Genomic DNA, 23,010 nt, shown 5'->3' on the forward strand with positions numbered 1-23,010 from the left:
ATGCCTTGGCTAGTCTGAGGCAGAAAGGGGAGGATGTGCTTTCTCACCTGGGTGGTGCTATCCAGGAGAGCTGACTTCAGGAACAGTTGAAGAGATGCGGGCAGCTGGAAGTTAGGAAGAGTAAAGATGGGTAGCAGAGGGGGAAGGGGTTCGAGGACCTAGCTGGTTCTGTTAATGAAGGTCTGCTTGTGATGCCTAAGGACACTACTGATGTCTTTGGGTTGCTGGTCTTACTTCTCAGGAATGAAGGGCGCTCCCTCTGAAGGCACGTAAAGGCCTGTCTGCCCTCCTCAGGGAATACCTAGAGTTTTCTGCAATTCTCTTTTTTTTCAAGTTCCTGTTTTCACTGAGTTTCAGTACGTGGTTTTGATTCATCGTTTTCCAGATTCCTCACTAGTTTAATTGGCTGCAACCTCAATGCAATCCCTGAGTCAGTCTCTTTAAAAGCTTTCTTGTTTGGACTAATGCAGTGTATCTTTTGCTTCTGAATGGCTTTTGTAGAATAATTTCCTGTAGCCAGCTGAACTGGACTTTGGGTAATCTGGGTGACGTATATGTCTGTACGGCAGCCCTGAGATAGCTGGAAATTGTTCGACGTTATTAGTGCAGTTTAGTAAAACTAGCAGGAAGTTCACCCTGCCTGGATTTATTTTTCAGCCTCCAAATGATATTGTATTCACGTATGTACGAAAGGAATTGAGTATGTCATTAGGAAAATAGAACTTGCTTTTTATTATTTTAAATTGTGTAAGGACTATAATTGCTAAGAAACGAATGTGGAAAGGTATTTCAGAATACGTTGGGTGGTAAAAGAAATTATGGAACTTATGACACTGGTGGAGCAAATGAACAGCAAAAAAATAAACTAAATCTGTCTGAACATGCCATTATTGATTTTTATTATTATTACACACAATTCCATAACTCTCATCAACATATAGCATGTTTTTATCTTTCTGGAGATCTTTTATGCTCTGTGGTTTAAACAAAGGCACATTTTATGCAGTTTTCAAAAGGTGAGAGGCTAAAATGTAGTGACTTCAGAAATTTAACTTCTTCCCCCAACTCCAGTGACGGAATGTCCGTCACAATAGGAAACGGAATCCTGTGGAAGCAGCGTATGGAGTGGATGGGTGAAGACGCTGTTCTTGTTCATAAAGAATTTCTTTACAGCAGAATAAATTTCCTCCGTGGCTGATGCAAAGCTATGTTGATTTGCTCAAAGGTATGAAAGAAGGCTGGTACAGAGTAGGGCCTGTTGGACGGAGGCAAAAGGAAGAAAGGAAAATACATTCAGGAATTTGTGAAAAATTAGGTGGATCCTCAATTTAAAAAAAACAACCCAGTATTTAAGGGAAACAGTTACTGGGCTGTCAGACATTTATGATATAAATCAGGCGACTGGGAAGTGGCAGCTAGAGAGGTCAGTTTGGGTGAGAAACTATTTTCCTAGGGCACACACAAATTCAGGGTTAACTAATACACCTACTGATTAAAAGCCTTTGCTAGTCAATGCTGAATTTGCTGTCTCGCTTCATGAACTGGAAGTCATTCACTGTGTGGCTGTGGATACGTAAGCAGCACTTACAGAAAATTGAACCAGTGGGATAGTTTTTTTTTTCCCCTCTCTGAAGGTTTGTTTCCCACATTGCAAGGGTATTGCAATCTTATTTCCAAAACTGTTTAATGTGACAGCTTACTAATCTTACTGGAAGATTTTTATTTTTCCTCAAATATTTGTTTATACTTCCTTTACTTGACCGTTACTTGCGAGCTACCAACGCCCCATTTTATTCCATGCCTTTTTCAGACTGATTCTGCTTACCTGCCCAAGAAGTCCCGTCTGCCCGTGCTCTTAAAATCATCCAGACCATTAGGGAATGTGGCTTTGAACTCCTGTATGCAGAAGTCAGAATCAAAAATAGAGCGTCATACCAGGGTACCTTATGAAGGTCTGAAAGCAGGTGAAGCACAAAACAAACAATTTCAGCCACAAACAAATGGAGAGTTGTTATTGAATGAGTCTGTAACTGCAAACCTTCAAGAAGAGCCTGCACAGGAAAGCACACCAGTGAGAGGTAAATAAAGAGCAGACGTAATGACTTGTAATGCTGCTTGAAATAGTGGCTTCTTTTCTTGTAGCGGGAAGTAAAACCAGATCATTTTTACATACGTACAATGCTGCTTACTCTTATGATTTTCTCGGGTAGGCAAATATATATAGATCTTGAAAACAACCTTTCTTTTTTCTTTTATCTTTGCCACTAGAATGTAAAACAGCTTTGTATGGAATAGAAAGTGCTTAGTATACATGGCATAAAGTATATAAAGAATGGCAGTTTCACAGGGTGCCCACACATGCACACATATATGTTAATGTTTCGGTAAATGAAAAATTTCCTTTACATGATGCCAAATCTAATGAAAGCTGTCTGTAAGGGAGACAGGAGAGTATAAAAATACTGTATTTGTTTATGCTGCATAAATAAGTTTTTCCATTATTCCACTGATCAGTCAATCATCAGTGTCTGTTTCCAGCGTGGCTAGGTTAATTTAAACTCAATTGTTGACAAAGTATCTGGATCAGCAAAGTATAACAAATTGTAAGGTAGAGAACAGTGGGTGTTATATAAAGATTTGGAGGGTTTGAAAAATAAAAATGTGTTTAGCAGATTAAAAACTGAGTAGGGATATAAAGGATAGGTGAGGGAGAGATGGGGTGTAAATATAAGAAATGAGATTCAATCAAGCAGCAAGTGAGCCGCTGTCAGATACAGAGGCTGCAGAGGCTTTGTTGTTAATGATAACGTTATTGTGGTAAGGGACAGATACGGCACAACTTTACTGTAAATACTCAAGTTGATACGACTCTGTAATTAGTTTTGGTAGGTACAAAATCCATGGAGAATTCTGAGAAGGGAAGTACTTTTGAATTGGATCCTCAAATAAATCAGAACCTGTTAGGACTGCAGTCCTGTGATTTCCTTTCCACACTGACTTCTTTGTTCTGGGTAACAGCCGTACTGCACGCTCAGTGCCTCTGAGACTTGATGCAACGGGAGATTGCAGAAGATTACTTTATGATGAACGCTGATATTGGAGAAACTTTTTAGCCTTTTTTTCTAAGCTTAACATAAAACATTTAAAAATGCACTAAAAAATTGATTAACTGTTACATTACGAGGGGACTTGTGAATGTTTGTCTTCATTTGCTGGTAGGAAGCCTTTGCAGTTCACATTCGTTGCAGTTATCCTTATAATTAGTTCAAGTATTTGCACAAAAATAAGTGCAAACACGGCTTCATATGACCAGTAATGTTTGTACTGCATTTTCAATAGCTCCTCTCCCTTAGATGATTTGCCTGTTCCAAATAGTCAAAGAACCAGGGTTGGTTTGGTTTGTTTGTTTGTTTTAAACTGTCCCCACTTAATTTTTTTTGCAGTCACTGACTTCTGTTTTATCTTCCCCCACTGTTCTCCAGTTGACTCATTGCTCGAACTGGATAATAGGGAGGTCCAGGTGGAGTTGCAAGGTGTTGATCTGGGTACAGGGGACACGAATGAATATGCGATGGACAAAAGCCAGCAAAACTATCACGGTAAAGCATTTATATGGCATAATATTACAAACAGGAAATGTTAAGACTCTGGTTTCTTCTGAATTGTGCAAAATTGTAAATTACTGCAGGTAATTGTCTCCCTTGCCATTATTTGTGGGTTTTAAGTCTCTTTTTCTTAGCTAGCATGGTTTAACTGCTTTAAGAATCCAACCTGGTCTTTTAAGGGTTATGCTTTCAGAAGGGCCACAGGGATTTATGAGTCTGGTTTCCAGTAAAAATAATGAGTTGTATGCCTAACTCTGATCTCTGTTGCTAATGTCCTCGCTTCTGAACTCTTCTCTGAATTAAATGTTTGTTACTTATTGCTTCTGCATCTAGTTATGAACTACTGGAATGAAGCAATTGAGTGATAGAGTTTTGCTTATCTGAATTATTTGAAGGCATTCAACTAGGTTGAAACTTAATGGAATCGTTTAATGAAAATGTAAATAGGCTTAATACTATGTATTACCTGTTTCTGCATCATCCATTAGTCTTTTTCGTGAGGGCTTGAATAACCTGGTTAATATGTTGTGTATAGAATACAGAGCATATGGCCAATTTTGTAGTCCTTTGTCACATCATTAATTTTATTTGTGTAAGTAGTTTAATTGAAGCCGCTCGGTTGGTTTTCAGGATCGTGCTCTCTGTGTGCCCTTCGTGTGTGTGGACACGTATATGCACAGCGAGCTTATTAGCTCCCCTTTAATTAAAGGGCAGTGTTTCATTAAAAACTATAACCAGTATTCTAATCAGAAATATTTCTTCCCTAATCTCTTTTCTTATTTCCTGTTTTTGTTTTCTGGAGTGTTTGCATGAAATCAGGATTGCAGAGTTTAAGAGTTCATCCAGTAGCTGGGTTTTTTTCGCTCTCAGTGCGCAACCTTCTCTGACATCTTTGTTACTGCAGCCACCAACTGGTAGAGGAGGAGGAAAGCTAATGAACTTAAGTGTTGCATTCCCTTATTCAATGTGTCTTCCTGAATTCATACACAGGCGTTTCCCTGGAAGAGTTTGGGTCCTGTGATTCTGTCGCTTTTGGAATGCCATACATAACGGTGTGCAGCAACCTGTGTACTGGAGAGAACAACACCTGGTCTTAATTTCAAATATCTTGATATCCCAGTATTGCAGCTTCAATTTTTTCCTACCTTTTAGGTTATATTTGGTTTTATTCTGTTGTTCTTGGGCTTCACTTGGGCCTTCATATACAGCTGCACCACCCCATGTCCCCCCCTCTGAGATTTTGTACTGATTTAGAGCTTGAACCTGGGCTTTTGAATTCTCCATGGAAACCAATGAGAAAGTATTAAGACCTCCGCAAGATCAATGAATGACTCCCAAAAGCGAGTTTCTAATTCGTAGTGATCTTCAGCAGAGCTAATAGAAGGGGAAAATTTAATTTACTGGTAACCAGAAAATAACCATTTTCTTAGATACTTAGACATACAGCCCTCAACGTACACAGAACTATAAATGTGGAATATATGTAGGAATATATAGCTTTTATTGGTCTGAACCTGGGGTGATTGCATTACTTGTGAATGGCAAAGTCAACTAAGGATGTGCTGTGCATGCCAAATGAGTGCCAGTAAAACCTTTAACACTGAACATTTTTATGGATTTTGTTTAGAACACATTTTAAAAAGAAGTTATTAAAGCCCCTTTTTCAAATTTTACTATTTTGTTGATAATCTTTTTAAAATTCCACTGACTTTATGCTCCGATTGGTTTTGTATAGATTTTTGAAGTGAGGAGAAAAAGAATATTTAATTAGAAGTTTTAGGAAGAACCATTTAAAGTCATAGAGTCTACTTTTCGATCTCAGTGCCTTATGTTTGAGGTTAACATCTTTGTGGCTGGAAAGGCCTGGGCTTCATCGGTGTCTGATTCGCGATTGCATGTAGCAAAAGTAATGTTGAACCATTTGGGAGAAGAAAGCAGATTTATTTTGAGTATTGTTTATTTGAAAGGTGATAAGGGGCTTGAAATATTTGATGTGCAAGGTGAATTAATGGTCAAATCATACAAAGAGGTCAAAGGTCCAAAACTAATATTGTATAGTTTGTAATTATTCTGCATTTTTATTCTGTTATTACAGAAATAAATGCATTCATTCCAGTGCTGTTAAGTACAGAATGTCAGATAAAGAAATATTAATATTCACACACAAACCTCCTGTTTTTCAGAAATGCAAAATCATCATAATATTAGCAATGTGAATATCCAGCGTTCATTAAAGGAGATAAACGAAGAGCTTTATTCCGTGGAACCTGAGGACATCGACTCAGCCACCACATATTCAGGTTCCAAGTGCTGGCGTTCTCTCAAATCGAGTGTAACAAATAGAGATGCACTTGATGACTGTGAAGTCGTAGATGATATAGAAGAATTGAAACGAAGAATTGAGAATATGAAGTCTGAGCTTGAAAAGTACAAAATGTTCATGTCTCATTTACAGACCTCTGACCAGTTTTTATCGAGTGGTATTTCCAAAATAGTTTTGAGTGACACAGCCTTGCCCATGGAAGGAAATGATACACAAGTGCAAGATACAGCTATGCAAGAAATCAAAACATTTTCTAGCGTACCTCAGCTGATGGATTACGAGATACATGCTGAAAACAGGAATTCAGAGTCTTCAGAAGCACCTGATACATGGACAACACAAAACCTTAAGAAATTACTATCAGCAAATGAGGCAGAACTTGAAAAAGAGCAAATTGCAAATATGCATCTTGATGAAGTGTGTCATCTTCAGAACAAACTGAGAGAAACCTCACCATCCAAGTGAGTAAAGCTATTACTGTTTCAGGTTCCCTTTTTTGTAAACAGCAATACCAAATAACATACGGAGGTGATATGATAATTTTATTCACATAGGTGCCTGTTGTTATACTAAAGGCTAAATTTCACTAACATTAACATAAAGCAACCGAAACGTTTAGTTAAAAGACACTTTGAAGTACAAACCAGTATGTCTCTTAAAACAGAACTGCTCCTGATAAGCTCGTGTCATCCTCTGGAACGACTCTATGCCACACACCCGTGTCTCTCCCCATACCTCAGGTCCACAACTTACCTTGCTGCAAGACATCTTCTCTTGAGCAGTCTCAGATCTCCTCAGGTTACTCTGTGAGATGGGCTGACTCTGTAATCAAAGTATTACATTTGCATCACTCGGGTTTTTTCAGGTGACAAGTGTAAGAAAGTGGAACACCCCATTTAAGACAGCAACGTTTCCGTGGGCAATTGGCTGACAGATGCATGCTAGCCCTTCTGTTGGTGTGACCCCAATTTATGTGTAAAATAAGTATATGCTCTAGTTTTAATTTATTTTGCAGTTGAGTGCCGTTAATGCCTTCTTTTGAAGGATGTGAAAGTAGATAAATATAGACATAAATCAATGAAAGTTTATAGCATAAGCTCATAAGCTGGACAGTCATTCACAGGGGCTGGAAAGTAGCAGTCTTGGCTTTTTTATGATAAGACTGGGGGCGGCATTTTGGCTAGCATGTACACAAATCACAGACATAAAATGGGGTCCCATAAGACCAAACCTTTTTTAACTTCCCACCCCTCGTTGTTTTTTTTTTTTTTCCCTTCTTTAATATCGTTACTGTCCTGAGAGCCCATAGGATGGCAGGAAGTATAGCAAAGGAAGGTATTCAGCCTGTTGGCTTTCTTCAGAATGCTTGAGTAGAAACATTTGGAGACACTGAGCAACTACTAGCATGGACTATTGTATATCTCTTAGGATTACTATCATAAAATACAATTGTGCTACATAGTACATATAAATTTACATACCTTGAAAATATATCTCATCCATTTTACAGAGGAGGATCTAACTGTGTAAATTAAGGAATGAGACAGTATGGGTCGCTGTAAGGCTTTTATGGCCACTGTCTAGGACAACTACATGAGTCACAAGTGACAGACCCAAAAATGAGTTACACATCTATTCCTATACAGATGACAATAAAAATTCTGTAACAACCCATACTATTGTAGGTTTTGTTTATGCCCCACATTTTGCTTGATTCCCTGCATCTTTTCAGTCTCCCTTTTTCTCCCCCCTAATGTATGGTTCTGTAGAAGGAAGTCTGTCTGTGATATAGACAGTGGCAGTGTATAGGGGATGCCTATATTTGCAAGTGCAGAATAAAGTCTATTGATCTTAGTTTAAATTTATATCCTGGCTTGTGGAGTACAAGAGTTTGGACACTACAGGGTTGTCATGGTCACGTCTCTGGTAATAAACATACAGAGGCATGGAGAATTTTCAGCTTGGGTGAAACCATCAGTTCGGAAAGTCCAATATCGTGCTCCTGGCAGGAAAGTTTCAGAAGAAGGGACAGCTCCATCTGTTCTTCTGTAGTGAATTAAAAACAACCAACCAGTCAGGAAAAATATGTGTGTTCTTAAAAATTATTTTCATGCATTCACTCTTACTTAGTTTGACACCTTTGCATGCCATCCGGGTTATTTTCAAGCAGACAAAAAAGTCTTCACTTTAGTTTCTGCCCATTTTATAAATGAAGCAGTTAAGTGAAGGATAATAAACCACAAGTTATGCCCAAAATACAAAACTCAACAGTTAGAGACAATTCATTTCTTACTGTGGCTCTAAAAGCGTTTTAAAAGAAAATTGAGTCATACAAAATTATAGCTTTGAAATATAAGTTTAATTCAGTTTTTATTTATATTTAAATGTTATTTATGGTCAGAAAATTACTCTAAAGATAATTTCATTTTCTCAGATATGATTCATTAGTTCATTCACAAGCTCGAGAACTCTCCTTTCAACGCCAACAAATTAGAGAGGTTCGCAGTGGTTGTGTCGCTTACTATCAACATCTGACGAGCCTTATTAAAGCTTTTGAGGAACTGCTTCAAGCCAGTGATGTAGATTATTATGTTGCTGAAGGCTTCCGTGAACAACTGAATCAAAGTGTACTGTTGTTTGAGAAGCTGGAAAGGAAATTCCTGTATGGTAAGTAGCAGTATTTTGTGCTTATTGTCTGAGATATATTAAAGTTCTCAAAATCTGAAGGGTTTTGGTTTGTTTTTAGTGAAAAGGAAGCCTTACTTCCTCTTGGTTGCTTTTAAATTATTTATAGGGAGGACTGTCTTGGAAAACAAAATTTCAGTGCTCCAACAAAACTGGATTTTACTTTTGTAGTTGTCCTCTGTATTGGCACCTTCCATTTTGAGTTGTTTATCTTAGCGCATGCATATTTTAACTGGTCAAAATATAGTGGTTATAGTTAGTAAAAGTTTAGTTACCAATAGGCTTCAGGATCTTCTATTTCAGGAAACAGCCTGGCTGGCTTTGTTGAGCCTAAGCACCAGATATCTCCATTGAAGCGTTCTCACGGGCATGGTTCGCAGTCAGTTTTTAACACAATCTATGTTTAACTAAAAAGAAAAATTACAGGTTCGTGAAGTTTTTTCCCTAAAGTGCCGTCACTTGCAAGAAAGGTGAATGCAGTGCAGAGATCTGGGCTGTGTTAGAGTGAGAAAAGACATTATCATATAGTAGTCCATCTAGGCAATCTTCTATGGCCAATGCCTTTAAAGAAACTGCAAGGAACCCTGCATTGGACACTTTGAAGGTAATATCATGCTGATTGGCACATTATTGATATTCCCGTAGAAATAACCCAAGTTAAATTGTATTCAGGTGTAAACTCATCTGTCGCTGGATGCACCAAGAAAAAAAGCCATAGACTTTATGGAGAAACCCACTCAAATGGTGCATGTAGAAAACTAAAGTAAGGGAGCAGAAAAGAAGAATCTATTTGGTTAGAAGGCAGAGAAGAGCAATTCCTTCCAGAATTTTGAGTAGCTCCTGAATTTAAGAAACTGTGCTATTGCAAATCAGCGTGTATTTCAGGGTTTCTGTAGGGCGTAATAGAACAAGGGCCTCCGCAGCAGGGGTCCTAGGCCAAGTCAACCAGAGTATTGTCCTGGTGTTAGAGGAAGCTGAGTGCTGAATGGTGTGTATACCCAGGAAAGGACATTGTAATGTGTACCAGTAAGTAACGCCCTTTTAATTATCAGTGAGAACTGGCATATTGTCTGAAAAATGGGAGCTTACACACCTGAAAATGCTCTTGTCCTTTGACTGTTCATCCCAGTTCCCCCATCTATTGTTTGGCAAAGCATTAAGCTGGAAAAGCAAAGCCTTAAATGTCTAAGAAGTGGGACCATATCAGGAGGTGTATTATTCCTGACATTTCTAATTATTTTCCTGAGAGACCTTCACCTTGCTGCCAAATAGTCTAGCTGCCTAAGAAAAGCATGCTATCTTTCATAACAGAGAGCTAAAATGCAACCACGTTTTGTAAACTGAGCATCAACATTGACATTTGTCATCTGAAGGAAGAGTATATCATATATGTATTGCCTTCGGTCTGTAGTTTGAGTAAGTGTTGGAAAAAGGATGCTAACATGAGTGAAATTCAGCAAGACAGACCTTTTCCTGTCCGCACAGTGTTGCTCTTTCTGACCCAAGCAACTAGCAATACTTCCGCAGATGTCAGCCTCAAAACTGTCATTTTCAGCGAGACGCTTGAGGTGGGCTGCAGTAGGGACCCTGACCCCTACGTCTCCCTGAAATTGGCTTTAGAAGATCACTTTGTTCAGAAACATTCAGGCCCAGCCATACAATGATCTGTATCCTGCCTTTCATTAAAGATAGTGGCAGCATGTTGCCATTTCGATTGCTCGAAAAAGGAGTTGTATATAAGGAAAAGGTATTATGGCTAGTGTGTCATAGCAGTGTAATAAAAGATTGAGTGTATTCAATGATTTCAGTGGCTGCGGAGATTCCTTGCATTACAAATGAGAAGACTGTGTAGTGAATAAACATTAAATGCCTTTAAAAAATATCCCCAAACCAACAGATGGTATCCTATATACTATGAAAAGTCACTGACAACCGAAACAATTCAATATATCTAACACAATGGTGTTGCATTGAATCACACATTAAAATAAAATGATGTTTGTAGGGTTATAAAGAACACCCAGCGTACTACGAATTGACTGTAAAGAAGCAGCATAAACAACCGTCTGTCTCTGCATTTCCATCCTGACCTTCAGTTCATTCCCCTGAAATTTCAGCTGTGCAACTCTTGCCTGCCACTTTGGCTTAATTGCACAAAAATTTTAAAATATGGGGAACCAAGGTGACACCACGAAACTCTTATTTCCTTATTCAAATCAGTGTCTGAGTCCAGGTCTCTTGCACCGAATTGTGCTTGTGCTCACACACTACCCCACTGGGAATGCTGCGCTGCCCCTTTATTGAGGGTAACTGGCGAGCCTGACCCTGGGTGGGCAAAATCCAAGTGAGATGGAATTGTTTTTATATAACTTTTATTGAAGAAGTAGTGGCATGTACCCCTAATCCTTTCACCATATAGCAGAATATTTTACATCGGTATGCTAACTGAAACACCAAAGCTGTAAAATCTGGCACCGGTGGTACCTGGTAATTTTTTTTCAAACTCCTGAGAGAGCTATTGCTTTGTTGCTGGGCTATAAATAGTTTTGCTCATGTACAGCATTTGACATTAATACACAGTGTTGAGTATTTCTAAATTCTCATTAATTTACCATTCTATATTTAAATAATATAAGATGGAAGGGCAAAAAGTATAATTCTCAATACCGTTTTTAATCAGATATTTCTGCTTTGCAGGAGAATCAATAGGTACAGGAGTTACTATGCTTCATGAATTAACTCAAAGGTAAGAGTGCAATGGAATGTTTATCAAACATACGGTTGTTTGTGAAGTTTATAGAGCACAACTTCCAGTGTTTTGGCTTTGTGAGGGCTTTGCTTATGTTGCCTGCTTCATTAATATCCATTTTGTTAATAAAATATCCACAGAAAACAAACTAAGGCTTTTTTCCCCACTTCTCAGCAAACCGCTGAGATGCTCAGAGGAAGCATCACGCTACCAGGATTCGTTCCTTTCATGAACAAGCGAAACGTGCCATAATACGCTGTTGTGTGTGTCCGGACGCTATCCTGACAGCAGTGCTAGGAGGGATAGCCAGCTAACTCTCGGTTTCCGTGACCTTGGGGCTGGCTCGGGATCACTGAAGTTACAACACTGTTGAACTTCATTCTCAAAACACCCTTTTGCTGAAGGTGAAGACAGCAGGTGGTGTTATGCTGCATATGTTGGTTTTATGCCAGCCTGGGATTCTTCTGTGCTACAGAAATCCTCAGCTGCCGGTTCAAGGCAGCATGAGGTCCCCTAATGCGAAGGTGACTACCTAGTGCTGGAGCGTGAACGCTAGGCTGGAGGTCCCTTGATTATTCCTGCCGTCTTCAGGGAGGTCCGAATTTCAGTCTTGATATATACCTCCGATGTGTAGTGTTTTGTCACGTTCTGTTGCATAAATTCACTTGCTTTACCTGTGTCCTGTAAATCTGGCACCGTGCGCTCTGTCATGCTTCCAAAGTAATAAAATAGTTTTTATATTTTAAAACATATTGTTTGGCACAAAAGGGATAAGGAGAAGAACACCGCAATGTACCAGGAACTGAAGGATGAATCACCTGTACCATCTGCTCTTCAGAGCTTGTCTGACTTTGATTTGTCAGAAAAGTCATCTCTCGGATCACCTGAGCACAGGCATGACCTGGAGGGACAGCATGGCACACTGGCGCTTCTGCCAAACAAGTTTCCCCCAGGTAATTTTTTCCCCACTGAAGATTCACGAGATATTGGGAAAATGTGATAAATAAGACACAAGGGAACTAATTAAGAAATAATGAAGAATGTTTGTCTGCTTCAGCTTTCCAGTATCTTGCATAATCATTGCAATTTCAGTAATAAGGCATACAGAGATGACAACGATTTGAACTACCTCCTGTTTGAAACAAAATTAACTATGATATTTTGTGTCTTTGTTGTTTTAGACTATCATCTTTTACAGTACTCCAGACGGTCTTTAAATAGACAAGTTATAAGGGGAAAATAGACAATTGTCAAGAGATTATTACATTGAAAAAGAGAGATTTTCTAATTTTATAAAAGCCAGTGTTGTGTTTCCTTGAGAATTGTAAGTGCTGCATAATTAATAAGTGGTGTCATGTTTGACCTGGATAGTTTCACTAAGCACAAGTGATGCTTGCAGTAGTTTGTTATAGGCAGCGATGAAAATTTAACAGCTGAGGGAGCACGTACTGTTCAGGAGGAAAATATTGCAGAGTAAACCAGGAGTGTATGACATGGATAAACTGACAAATGAGATAGTGACAGTTAGAACAGATAAGTTCCTGAGGAGAGCTGAAACTTACAGCCAATGGAAGAAAAATTGTAGAATGGCAAAGCAAGAAGGAAAAGGTACGGTAATGAAACTTGATGGAACAGATTTATTTATTACAGTATGCATTGTGTAAGTCAAAGTAAAATTTATATCTGAGTTACTCTGGTAAGCCTCCTATTGTTATAAGGAAAAATGTATACTATTGGTGCATCGAGCCTGAATGGGAAACTGCATTGCAGAACTTCGGATTCATTTCCCGGTATGGGGAACCTTTTAACTAGATAAAATTGTTATCTACTACAGTTTTGTAGGAAGAGAAAATTTAAAGAGCCTTAGAACTGGACCATTGTTTAAGTTAAACGTAAAAGGGTAACAGTAGGAGTTTTCACTGAATGCACGGTTTGGGTACTATATGGAAAAAGACTGGTGTGGATTCAGATATTTAATGTCTGCCCTTTTGAACAGCTCTGTATCATTTTTTAGTATTAACACACATTAGATTTGGCAGGAGTACATGGTGTAAAGGAATACAATCGTTTACTCTAAATAAGAAGTGGTCTCTTGGTTTATTTAGAGTTATTAATGGAGCATCTGCAAGAAATCCGAATCCTGAGACAGCGTTTAGAATACTCCATAAAAACTAATGAGAGACTGAGGGCACAGCTTGAGAGACAAGTAACAGACAAGGAACTAGATCAAGGTAAGAATTTATTTCATGACAAATTAAATCTACCTTTCCTGCTTAAAGCCTGAGGGATCAAATGCTGCTGGAAGTGTTTTGTGGTTTGTTTTTTTTTTTAATAAGCCCCACCCCTTTACAGCTGGAAAACGTTGTGCCTTTCTCTGAGTACGGCTGCATCTTGAGCTCCATCAGCAGACGTAGCTTTTCCACGCTGCCTGTAGAGTGGCATAAATACAGATCTAACGTGCCTCTTCCTTGACTCCATTGCTTGAAGCGTGCCTGGTACCGATGCGCAGATCTGTGGGGTGCAGGCGCACCCACACAGCCTCAAACCTGCAATTGCACGTGTTGTAGAGAACAAGACTACTAGGTAGTTTTATGACATTTGATGATGCTGTGGGTGAATTTCATACAGAGAATTGTAAGACCCTTTTAGCTCTGTTACCAGCAAACAGCCTGGGGTTTTTTTTTGGGTGTGGTGGTTTTTTGTTTGGGTGTTTTTTTGGTGCCTTTGGGACACAGTTACTGTTGTAATGGTCTTGGATAGGATGCCATCCTCTTTTAATTCTCTGCCATGTCCAGCCAGGGGCAGTTGCAGGAGAGGAAGCCCATTTTATCAACATAATTTCACTGGGGCCTCGACCCGGTATGAATAGAGCAGGAGGTGCTTTGCTCTAAATGACATTGCTGCTACTGATCCAAAGCAGGAATGCTGTGGAATTAGCTTTCCTGTCCCGCCCTCTGTGTGTGCCTGGGGTGGTCAGCACAGCGCAGCTAACAGGACTGCTGAAGTTGCCTTCTCTGGAACTTTGTGACTGCTCTGAAGCCAGCTTGTGTTTACACACAGGGACAAAACATCTGTAAGACAGAGCCTAGGCCATGGTGTTCAGCTTGTCATTTGAATTGATTGGTGTGATAAACGTGTTCTACACAAAATGACATCGTAAGTTTTTAATGAGAACCACCTGACAGAAACTGATGGAAATTTCAACGTAGAGTTGGTTTTCATTCCAATCTAATATAAAGCAGCGGATGAAAAGTACTAAAAATAGGTATGCAAATACAGAGTCACTGCTCGCTGTTGCTAGTGTTCAGCGTCTTTGAAAGCCAAGCTCTGTGGTGCATTTAAAACTTTTCAACAAGAGGGTAGCCAGGCTTTCACTAAGGATGCTTTTGTAGCACCTTTTCAAGCACACCATACCAGGCATACTTTCCCACACTTTACTCTGTTCTTGCTCTCCTTTCCACATTTCCCCCGGTAGGACAATTGATTAATATGCAATATTACTCAGGGTGGAAGCAGGCAATAAATACCTACATGCTTTCCTTTTACTCAGTTTCACTAATATTGACATTAGATTCATTATGTTTTACATCATCCCCATGATCCATTTCTGTTGTTGTTTAAATGGAGACTACCTGCAAATGGCAGTTCGCTTTCAGGAATAATTTACAGTGATGGAAAGGTGTATAAAAAGCATCCGTTTCATTCATGAAGTATTTACGCTGCTGGAAAGGCATACTGTTCTCATGAAATAACCACACTGAAACACTTCCAATTCTTTTACAGCTTCATAAAGATTCTGGCAAGGGCATCCATTAATGCAGTGAAAGTATATTTTCTTTATAAACTGTCTTATGCCTTCCATCTGTCTTCTTGCTGCCTTAGTGCATCTACCAAGGCATGGAGGGGAAATTTGGAAAAGAAAGGAAAAAAGCAGCTACCTGTTAGAACAGCTCCTTTTTATTACTATGATCTTTCAGTGCTTCCTCTTTCTCTCCATTTTGAAGATCTCTTTCGTATTGTCAAATACGCATATTCTCTCTGCCAGTAACGATGCTACTTTTTTTCCTAAGGGATGGGCATTTTTTGACTTTCAGTGTAAGAAGTTCCTAAGTGAAGTTGAAGCAGATTTTAGCTTTGGGACATCATAATTCAAAACAACGTTTTACTTTCAACTTAATATCCTTAGTTTGTTTTCCTTTAAAAAGCAAAACCAAGTAGTAACATACCTAATGGTTGATGAGCCTGTTAAATTCATGTGATATTGAGTTGTTTGTGCAACCAAAGCTAATGCACAGAATTATTCTTGTCTGATAATATTACATGTCTGTATATTACTTGTCTGATAAATATTACATGATGTATATACACACATCTGCCCACTATTTTTGCCATGATATTTTTAATACTTAGATTTTCTAAGTATTTAAATGCCTCTGGGCTTGTAGTATTCTATAAATGACTCAAGTGCTGGTAATGAGTACATCGTTACTATAGAGCTGAGGTTTGCAGTGCAAGTAGAACTAAACTAATTGCTTCAATCATTTCAAATGTTAGGCTTCAAAATAAAATCAGTGGTTTAATTTTGAGTTTCCTAGATTTCAAATGTTATTAATGGCAGTTAACATTAAAAGGGGCTTTTGTTTGCCTTTTTTTTAACCCATAAGAAACTAATGTATCTACTCAGACTTATCTTCGGCTTTAGTATGCCTTTATTTATGACTATTTCCTTCCACTTCGCTGTGATTTTCAATAGTGCCTGTCTTTCAGTCAGTGTTTCCTTTGAAACCTTCAAGGTACGCTTCCTTAGCGCTCACTTTTTCAGCACAAAACATAATGAAAACTCAAGTGTATTGCAATTGTAGCCCTGATGCTCCACTTTACTCTGGTTAGATGGACCTTTGCATCTATGGAGAGCGTAATTGATGTCAGCAGGGCTCTGCACAGAAGTAGTAGTCTCAGTAGTGGGTCAAATTGCGCGATTGTGGCCTTATTACCACTGACTCTACATTATCCCTTATTATGTAAGATAACTAATAGTTATATTCTAAAGCCTTTCAGTAGAACTGTGATAGCATAACTTTTCAAATAGGATAAAGCTGGGTGATGGGCAATAAATTAAATTAGAATCAAGATGAGCCCATCAAGCCTTGCCACTTCAAGTTGAATTGCTTTGTTAAAATCTGAAAGGCAAAAGCCTTTTGAGTTCACATAGTTACCTCAACTCTTTAACATATAGATAGTAAAATGCCATTAGTGCCAGGCTTCTAGAGCCTTTGAGTCTCAGTAACGACACGAGGTGCGTACCATGGCACACTACATCCCAGTTAGGTAGTAGGTAAAAGCTTCAATTGGGATTACAATAAAATGAGATTACTCAGAGGAAGTGCAGCACATAAAATTGAATTGAACTGCCAGAGCTGAAAGGCACCCTCTTCATACATTCAGATAATTTTTTTGCCAGCTGGTTATTTCTCTATTAACCAAATAGTTGACACTCATACAGTTATCTCAAGCTTGAAAGCGTAGGAGATACTAGGATAACTAATCAGCTGAAAAATACTTTTAATAGTAATGTTAATTCTGGTGGGTCCTGAAGTGTTTTACTGACTATAAGGAGGTTATAAAGGGCAGTAATTACTTGACTTGCATTTCAGAGGCAGCCACCTTGAGAGTGGAATGTGGCACTTATCAGACTGTATTGTAACATTACACATCGCTGTGGGATGAGTAGCATAAATACAGGACATTATGAGGATTACCTAGGCTGGAATTCGACTGACTGGTACACAATTTACCGCTTATATTCATATGACTAGCGCAGTAAGATCCTCAGAGTAGGATTCATCAGCCTTAAGGTTTCTAAAAGTCAGGCATCTAAATCTGTGCCGGTTACCCAGAGCTTCTCGTGGAGGCACTGGAGAGAAGTATGTCTCTTCAGAGGACAGGGCATCTCATCCACAGAGAGGTGTGTAGAAGATGCATCGGATGAGTCTCTCTCTGGAGGTGCCTGTTTCTCCCCATGACTATTGATGGAAGCAGTAGGTTGGTCAACACTGGCTCAGACATCTAAATGTTAAATACATGAATTTAAGAGGGATGAGTCTTCATCCCTGTGGTCATAAACGGGTTCTGAGTTCATAAGCGGAGGCAAAGACAGTGACTCCAGCCTTATGCTCTAGACTGGCGTGGTAACGAATGTATTGACTCTATTACCATGTATTACCAGACTGCATTACCCACCGTGGATGAGTTTGTAGAATTTGGTGGTCCTCTGCAATCGTGTCATTAAATACAACAAAGTATGAACAGAGCAAGACTGAAATACATTGTAAACCTTCACGCCGTTTGCATTATTTTAAAAAAATACCAATGTCACAAAATACTCCTGCACTTTGTCCTGTTGGGGTTTTAGCTTGTAGGTAAAGACTGCCAAGGATAATTTTGCAGTTTTGGGAATGGTTGCCCAGCAATGAGAGGTACTTGTGATGCAGGGCTTTGGATTGCTTGGCATTAACCTGAACTGCCTTTCAGTCTGTAGGAATAACCTTCAAAATATACAGGGGAGAAATATCTTTCATAACATGTTTTTCTGCAATTTTTTAAATTGCTGTTTAATAATAACTATTTAATCTTTAATGACCTAGAGATGACTCATAAATCATCTTTTGTGTATATATTTATAGGTTCTGCAAACATTTTTATCCATGGCTCAGAGCAGCATAATTCCCTGACTTCTGAAATACATTTCCTGAGGAAGCAAAATCAAGTTCTGAATGCGATGCTAGCAAAAGGATCCAGAGGTAAAACTGTAACACTGTGCTTTACAGGAGTAGACTGCAACTCATTTCAGATCAGAGAACAATAAAATATATTAACAGCCCATTCATTAAACTGACTTAACCGTTCTTTCCACCCCTGAAATTCCATGTTCAGCCATAAACATTAAAACTGGGGCTAACAACGATAAAGGAGTAGCAGTAATGCTCCTTCTTTCTGTTTATTTGTAGCATTTTCCATATGATATTAACTTTAGTTTCTCCATTCTTTTTTTGCATTCCATTCTTTTTATACATTCTTTATCCTTTTCCCCCTGTGCCTTTTAGTACCATTTTCTTGCTCATTTTTCCCCGTGTGTAGCATTTTTGCTGCAAATGAAACTGTTCAGTACAGAGGAGTTCAGAAGGTTCAAAAATCTGCTACAGAGGGTTGACTGGACAGGCCAAGTCATTCTTTCTGGAAGCAATTTAGAACAGAACTGACGGAATCCATTTGGGAGTCTTTGTGATCTCTGAGATTAATTTTAAACTTTTCTCATTTTCACACCTGTGAAGAGAGAATATTAAAAGTCTTCCTTCTTTCCCCCCAAGAAAACCAACAATTCACCAACTAGGTTCTTAAAAGCAGCGTAAGCTACAATTAGGTTATAAGTCTTCACATTTTCAGACCGTTTGTGTGAAAGCACTGGTGCTTCTTCCAGAGTCATGTATTCCGTTATCTGTTTTAGTGCCTCTTCGTGCTTATCAGTTCATTCAAGTTCTGCTTTTTTAATTAATATGTCCCTGCTTTTGTTTGTTTCCACATTTGACAATATGATCTGATAATATCAGGGTTTCTTTTTTATAAGCACCATGATGAACACAGCATTTGCTGCCCTTCTGTTTTAAAATAATGTTAGTATCTCTGGAGTTCGTGATCTTCTTTTCCTTTTATTCATGGATGTACTAGAGAAAGAAAAGCCTCTTAGATACCTCCTGCATGTTTTAGTCTCAGGTGCTTTCTGTCTAGTCTTAGCTTAAGTTTTCAGTAGTGAAAGACTGATGATGCACATTTTTAACAGCACATGAGGATTACCATTTTCATACATTTTCAACAGGACTACTGAAGATGTGGGAATGATTTGTTGATTGTTGGGAGATGGAATGATTCCTCCCTGCTGTGTCTTTTCCAAGGTTGCTTCCCCCTTTTCCAATGCTAAATATAGGGTCACAAAAAACTTGGGATCCCCAGAAGCCAGGGAATGCTCAGTTGCCCCTGCCAGCAGTTCTTTGTCACAGAATGGGTCTGGGGTAATAGCTTGTGCCGAGAAGGAAGGACTGATACGATACATTCGCATGATGGGTAGGGCTGGGAAGGAGAGGACAGAGGGATTTCTGTGAGACAAAGAGGAACATGGATGCAACATGCCCTAGAACAATCCTACCGAGTTCTTTTCTTCCTAAAGAGAAGTCAAATCCATTATTTTGTGAGGATTGGCAAAATTCCCGTGCCTGCTTTGGGACCCTGCTGACACTAGTTGTTGAATATGATCCTTCTGACCAAATTCCAAGAGGTGTTGCGGGCATTTGGCATGTAAAGGCTGTAAACAGGTTTTTATCGAGCCTTTGTGAGTCCTGGGGGTTAAATGTTGCACGTTACAGAAAATGCATCTAGAAAAAAGTCATTAGAAAATTGAAATACTGAAATCCTAAAGCTCACAAGAACAGCTGTTGTTTTCTGACAGTCTCTGAAAAAGCTGGTTGTGTTAAAAAGCATAGCTTTAGTGGGTTATGGGCATTGCAAATACCTGGTGTTTCTTCTTGTTTCAGATAAACAAAAGGAAAATGAAAAGTTAAGAGAATCTCTTTCTAAAAAGAATGCAATCATTGAGCATCTTCATGAGGATTATGAATGCATCAAGAAAGAAAATGAAAGGTTGCAAAAACAAATTGGCCAAAAAGAGGATGAAACCAGATATCTGACATGTCAGATTTACAGCAGTCGTAATGAATTAAACAGGTATTGATTCTGTCCGCATTTAGACATTCGTTTAGAGAAGAAAATTGTCAATGTGACAAGCATGTGCATAGCATAGCCATTACCATTAATGAGGTGCATAGATATATTCAAAAGGCGAGGGAAGAATTATGGAGGAAAGGGGAATGGATTTTAGATTTTGAAACAAAAGATAAGAATTTAACACTTAACTTTGCCATTTATTGGCATGTAACAGGTTGCAAACAGAAATTAATATAAAGCAATGTCAGCTGTCTGAGAACGAGAAGTTACTGCAGTCGCTCCGAACTGAGATCAAGGTTTATGAGAAGTTGGAAGAAGCAAGAAGGAAGAGGGCAGGTATAAATGCACAATTGTTTCTATACCCTTGATCTTTGCAACCCTTCCCTCTCTGAATATGATCTTGTCAAAGGGCACTGGGGCCAGGTCACTATTTCGTTGTTTCTTCTTGTGTCTGCTATGCAAAGTAGAACTGACGGCTTGGTGATAACATGCTGCTTTTTACTTAGGAGTGCAACTGTGAGGTTGAGATGTGTGCTATGTTCTGACTAGGCACACCCAAATTTCCTTTATCTTTTTAGCTAAGCTGAAAACAAATATTGACGATTCAGTGGCTCAGGCTGGATAAGCTTCATGGAGATCTTAAATATTTACTTGCCATCTAAATACATTCTGCTGCATCCTCACAGGTAGTGCTTATTCAGGTAGCTTGTGCTTTCTCTTGTCTGAATATGAGGATAGTGTCTTCTCCCTATGGCTGGGGAGAAGCGCTGGCACTGTTTTCTGAATGAGACCTTTAGTAATTTCCTGTCCACTTTTCTGTCACTAAAGGTGAGGGGTAGGAATGGGACTTGCATGAGTTCTTCCTGACCCTTTTGAAGAAGCTCTACCACCACATAGCTTCTTGTATGGTTAGGTAAAGAAGTGGAGTGCTGTTCACAGCTGCATACTCATTACAGGATCCAGCAAATTTGCCATTGGAAGTTCTCATAAAAGTTGATTATTTTTTTTCTTCCTGCTACTTTAAATAGTATGCCCTGCTGTCACTGTACTTCATGCCTAGCTGCTGCAGAAGAGCCCTGTTAGCATAAGGCTTTAAGCCAGGGTTGACTCAGGGGTGGAAGTAAGTCTCCTCACAGAACTGGTAATGTAATTAGAGAGTACCAGCACCCTCCTCATGCAGCTGAGCCCCTTCCCACTGTCTGGAGAACAGTTTGATTCCAGCATGAAAGAATACATGGAACTGTGTGTGTACTGACCTCCTTCCATGAAAACACAAACAGCTTTATTCAGGTTCAGATTTGTTCCTCTGGTTGCCAGGTGATCACTCTTTTCTTTTTTCTTCTGTGTATAAAATTAAACTCCCAATTCTGCTCCATCCCTCCATTCCCGTTACGTTCCCCAGCCTGTGCATTAATGCACTTCAACCTTTGTAAATCCTCTTCATTCTCTTTTTATTACATTTTTTTGCTTTTGGCGTGAGACTTATTAGCTTTTATGGACAAAGTGAAAAATAATTTTCGGCTCTTTAAATCTTGCGAGGGTACAAGCAATTAAGACATGCTTTTTTGTCAAACCATTATCTTAATGCTGTTCGTAGTTAATTCTTAATATTGAGGATAAAGCTGGCTATAATTTACTTGCTGAGCATTCTGATAATGGCTAATATTATTTTAATTGTTAAAGATGTTAAGTGTTTATTTTGAAATTGTCTCAGATCCCAGATGTGATGCATCAGAAGAACTCCAAAAAGATCAGAATAATCCACTTGACTTACATGAACTATTGACTGAAATACAGAGTTTGCGAGTGCAGCTTGAAAGAAGCATAGAGACAAACAAGTCTTTGCATGAAAAATTAGAGGAACAGCTTTCAAAAGAAAAGAAAGAGGAAGTGGGATCAGTGTCAGCTGTGAATATCAACTATCTTTTCAAACAAGAATCTCAGCATTATGCGGGAATGAATGGTACTGTGCCGTACATGCTTTGTTATACTGTGGAACCTGTGCCTTGTCCTTTAAAGATGCTCTTAAAGCCTTATACATCATCAACTGTACATTTGGGAGCTGCCCATCGGCCTTTCAAAGCCCTTTCCAGTTAGAGCTATTAGTGCATGGGGAGGTGAAATGCACACTGCGCTGTCTTATAGCCCCCAGCTGTCACTTGCTTCTCCAAGAAAAGCATTTGCAGAGAGTCTGTGGGATGGAAGGATGCCTACGTTAGATTGCCATAAATTTTGCTTACCTGGGGTTCCTTTTTTTAATGCAGACCTCTATAGTGTTTGCTAGGATTGACTGTATTACTCCAGAATGATCAATAAGTGCAGTAAATGGTCTTTGTATAAATCAGTTGTCCCCTTTTTGCCCTTGAGGAATATTTTACCTTTATTCCAATCACTGTTAAGTGATATGTTTTAGCAAATCAGGGAAAAGGTAGTGTTTACACTCAGGGTTAGTTTATTGTCCCAGTATAGATGTACACGGGATACAGAGGGCACAAGAATGTTCCTCCTTGCTGCTAAAGCACTCTGCGTAGTAGCAGCTTTCCATACATCCAACATAAAGCCACCTCTCCTACTCCCTGTCCAGTACACCTTGTGTTTTGGGAAGCAATAATAATGGGGCTGTTTGGGTCACCTGAACATGCCTAACTAAATCCTATGCACCACACGGAGCCACAGCACCAGTCAGAGGATTAGTGTGAGAGCTCCTGAGACACCACAGGGGTTTTTACTACCTTAGTTCTTCTGTGGGTCCATCGTGTCCAATCAGGCCATACTTCAGATGAAATACATAACAAGCATAACTCTACACTACTCTGTACGTGTAAGAAAGATGTGGAACGTAGCAGATAACATTCACGGGTTGCTGCTGTTCT

The 23,010-nt window shown here is 39.1% G+C and overlaps 1 protein-coding gene across 3 annotated transcripts in view; it reads left to right on the forward strand.

Annotated features, from left to right (window-relative positions):
* The window catches only part of CDK5RAP2 (CDK5 regulatory subunit associated protein 2), an 83,348-nt gene that overhangs the window by 50,020 nt on the left and 10,318 nt on the right, over nt 1-23,010 (forward strand). For all 3 annotated transcript variants that reach the window (XM_064468813.1, XM_064468814.1, XM_064468815.1), the window contains 11 exons: nt 1,811-2,078; nt 3,483-3,599; nt 5,789-6,389; nt 8,363-8,595; nt 11,311-11,359; nt 12,131-12,315; nt 13,468-13,593; nt 18,046-18,162; nt 19,948-20,137; nt 20,352-20,473; nt 21,852-22,100. In XM_064468813.1, coding sequence (XP_064324883.1) covers nt 1,811-2,078; nt 3,483-3,599; nt 5,789-6,389; nt 8,363-8,595; nt 11,311-11,359; nt 12,131-12,315; nt 13,468-13,593; nt 18,046-18,162; nt 19,948-20,137; nt 20,352-20,473; nt 21,852-22,100 — 2,257 coding nt within the window. The remainder of the gene's footprint in view (nt 1-1,810; nt 2,079-3,482; nt 3,600-5,788; nt 6,390-8,362; nt 8,596-11,310; nt 11,360-12,130; nt 12,316-13,467; nt 13,594-18,045; nt 18,163-19,947; nt 20,138-20,351; nt 20,474-21,851; nt 22,101-23,010) is intronic.

The sequence above is a fragment of the Phalacrocorax carbo genome, chromosome 18 (genome assembly GCF_963921805.1).
Source record: "Phalacrocorax carbo chromosome 18, bPhaCar2.1, whole genome shotgun sequence".
Taxonomy (NCBI): domain Eukaryota; kingdom Metazoa; phylum Chordata; class Aves; order Suliformes; family Phalacrocoracidae; genus Phalacrocorax; species Phalacrocorax carbo.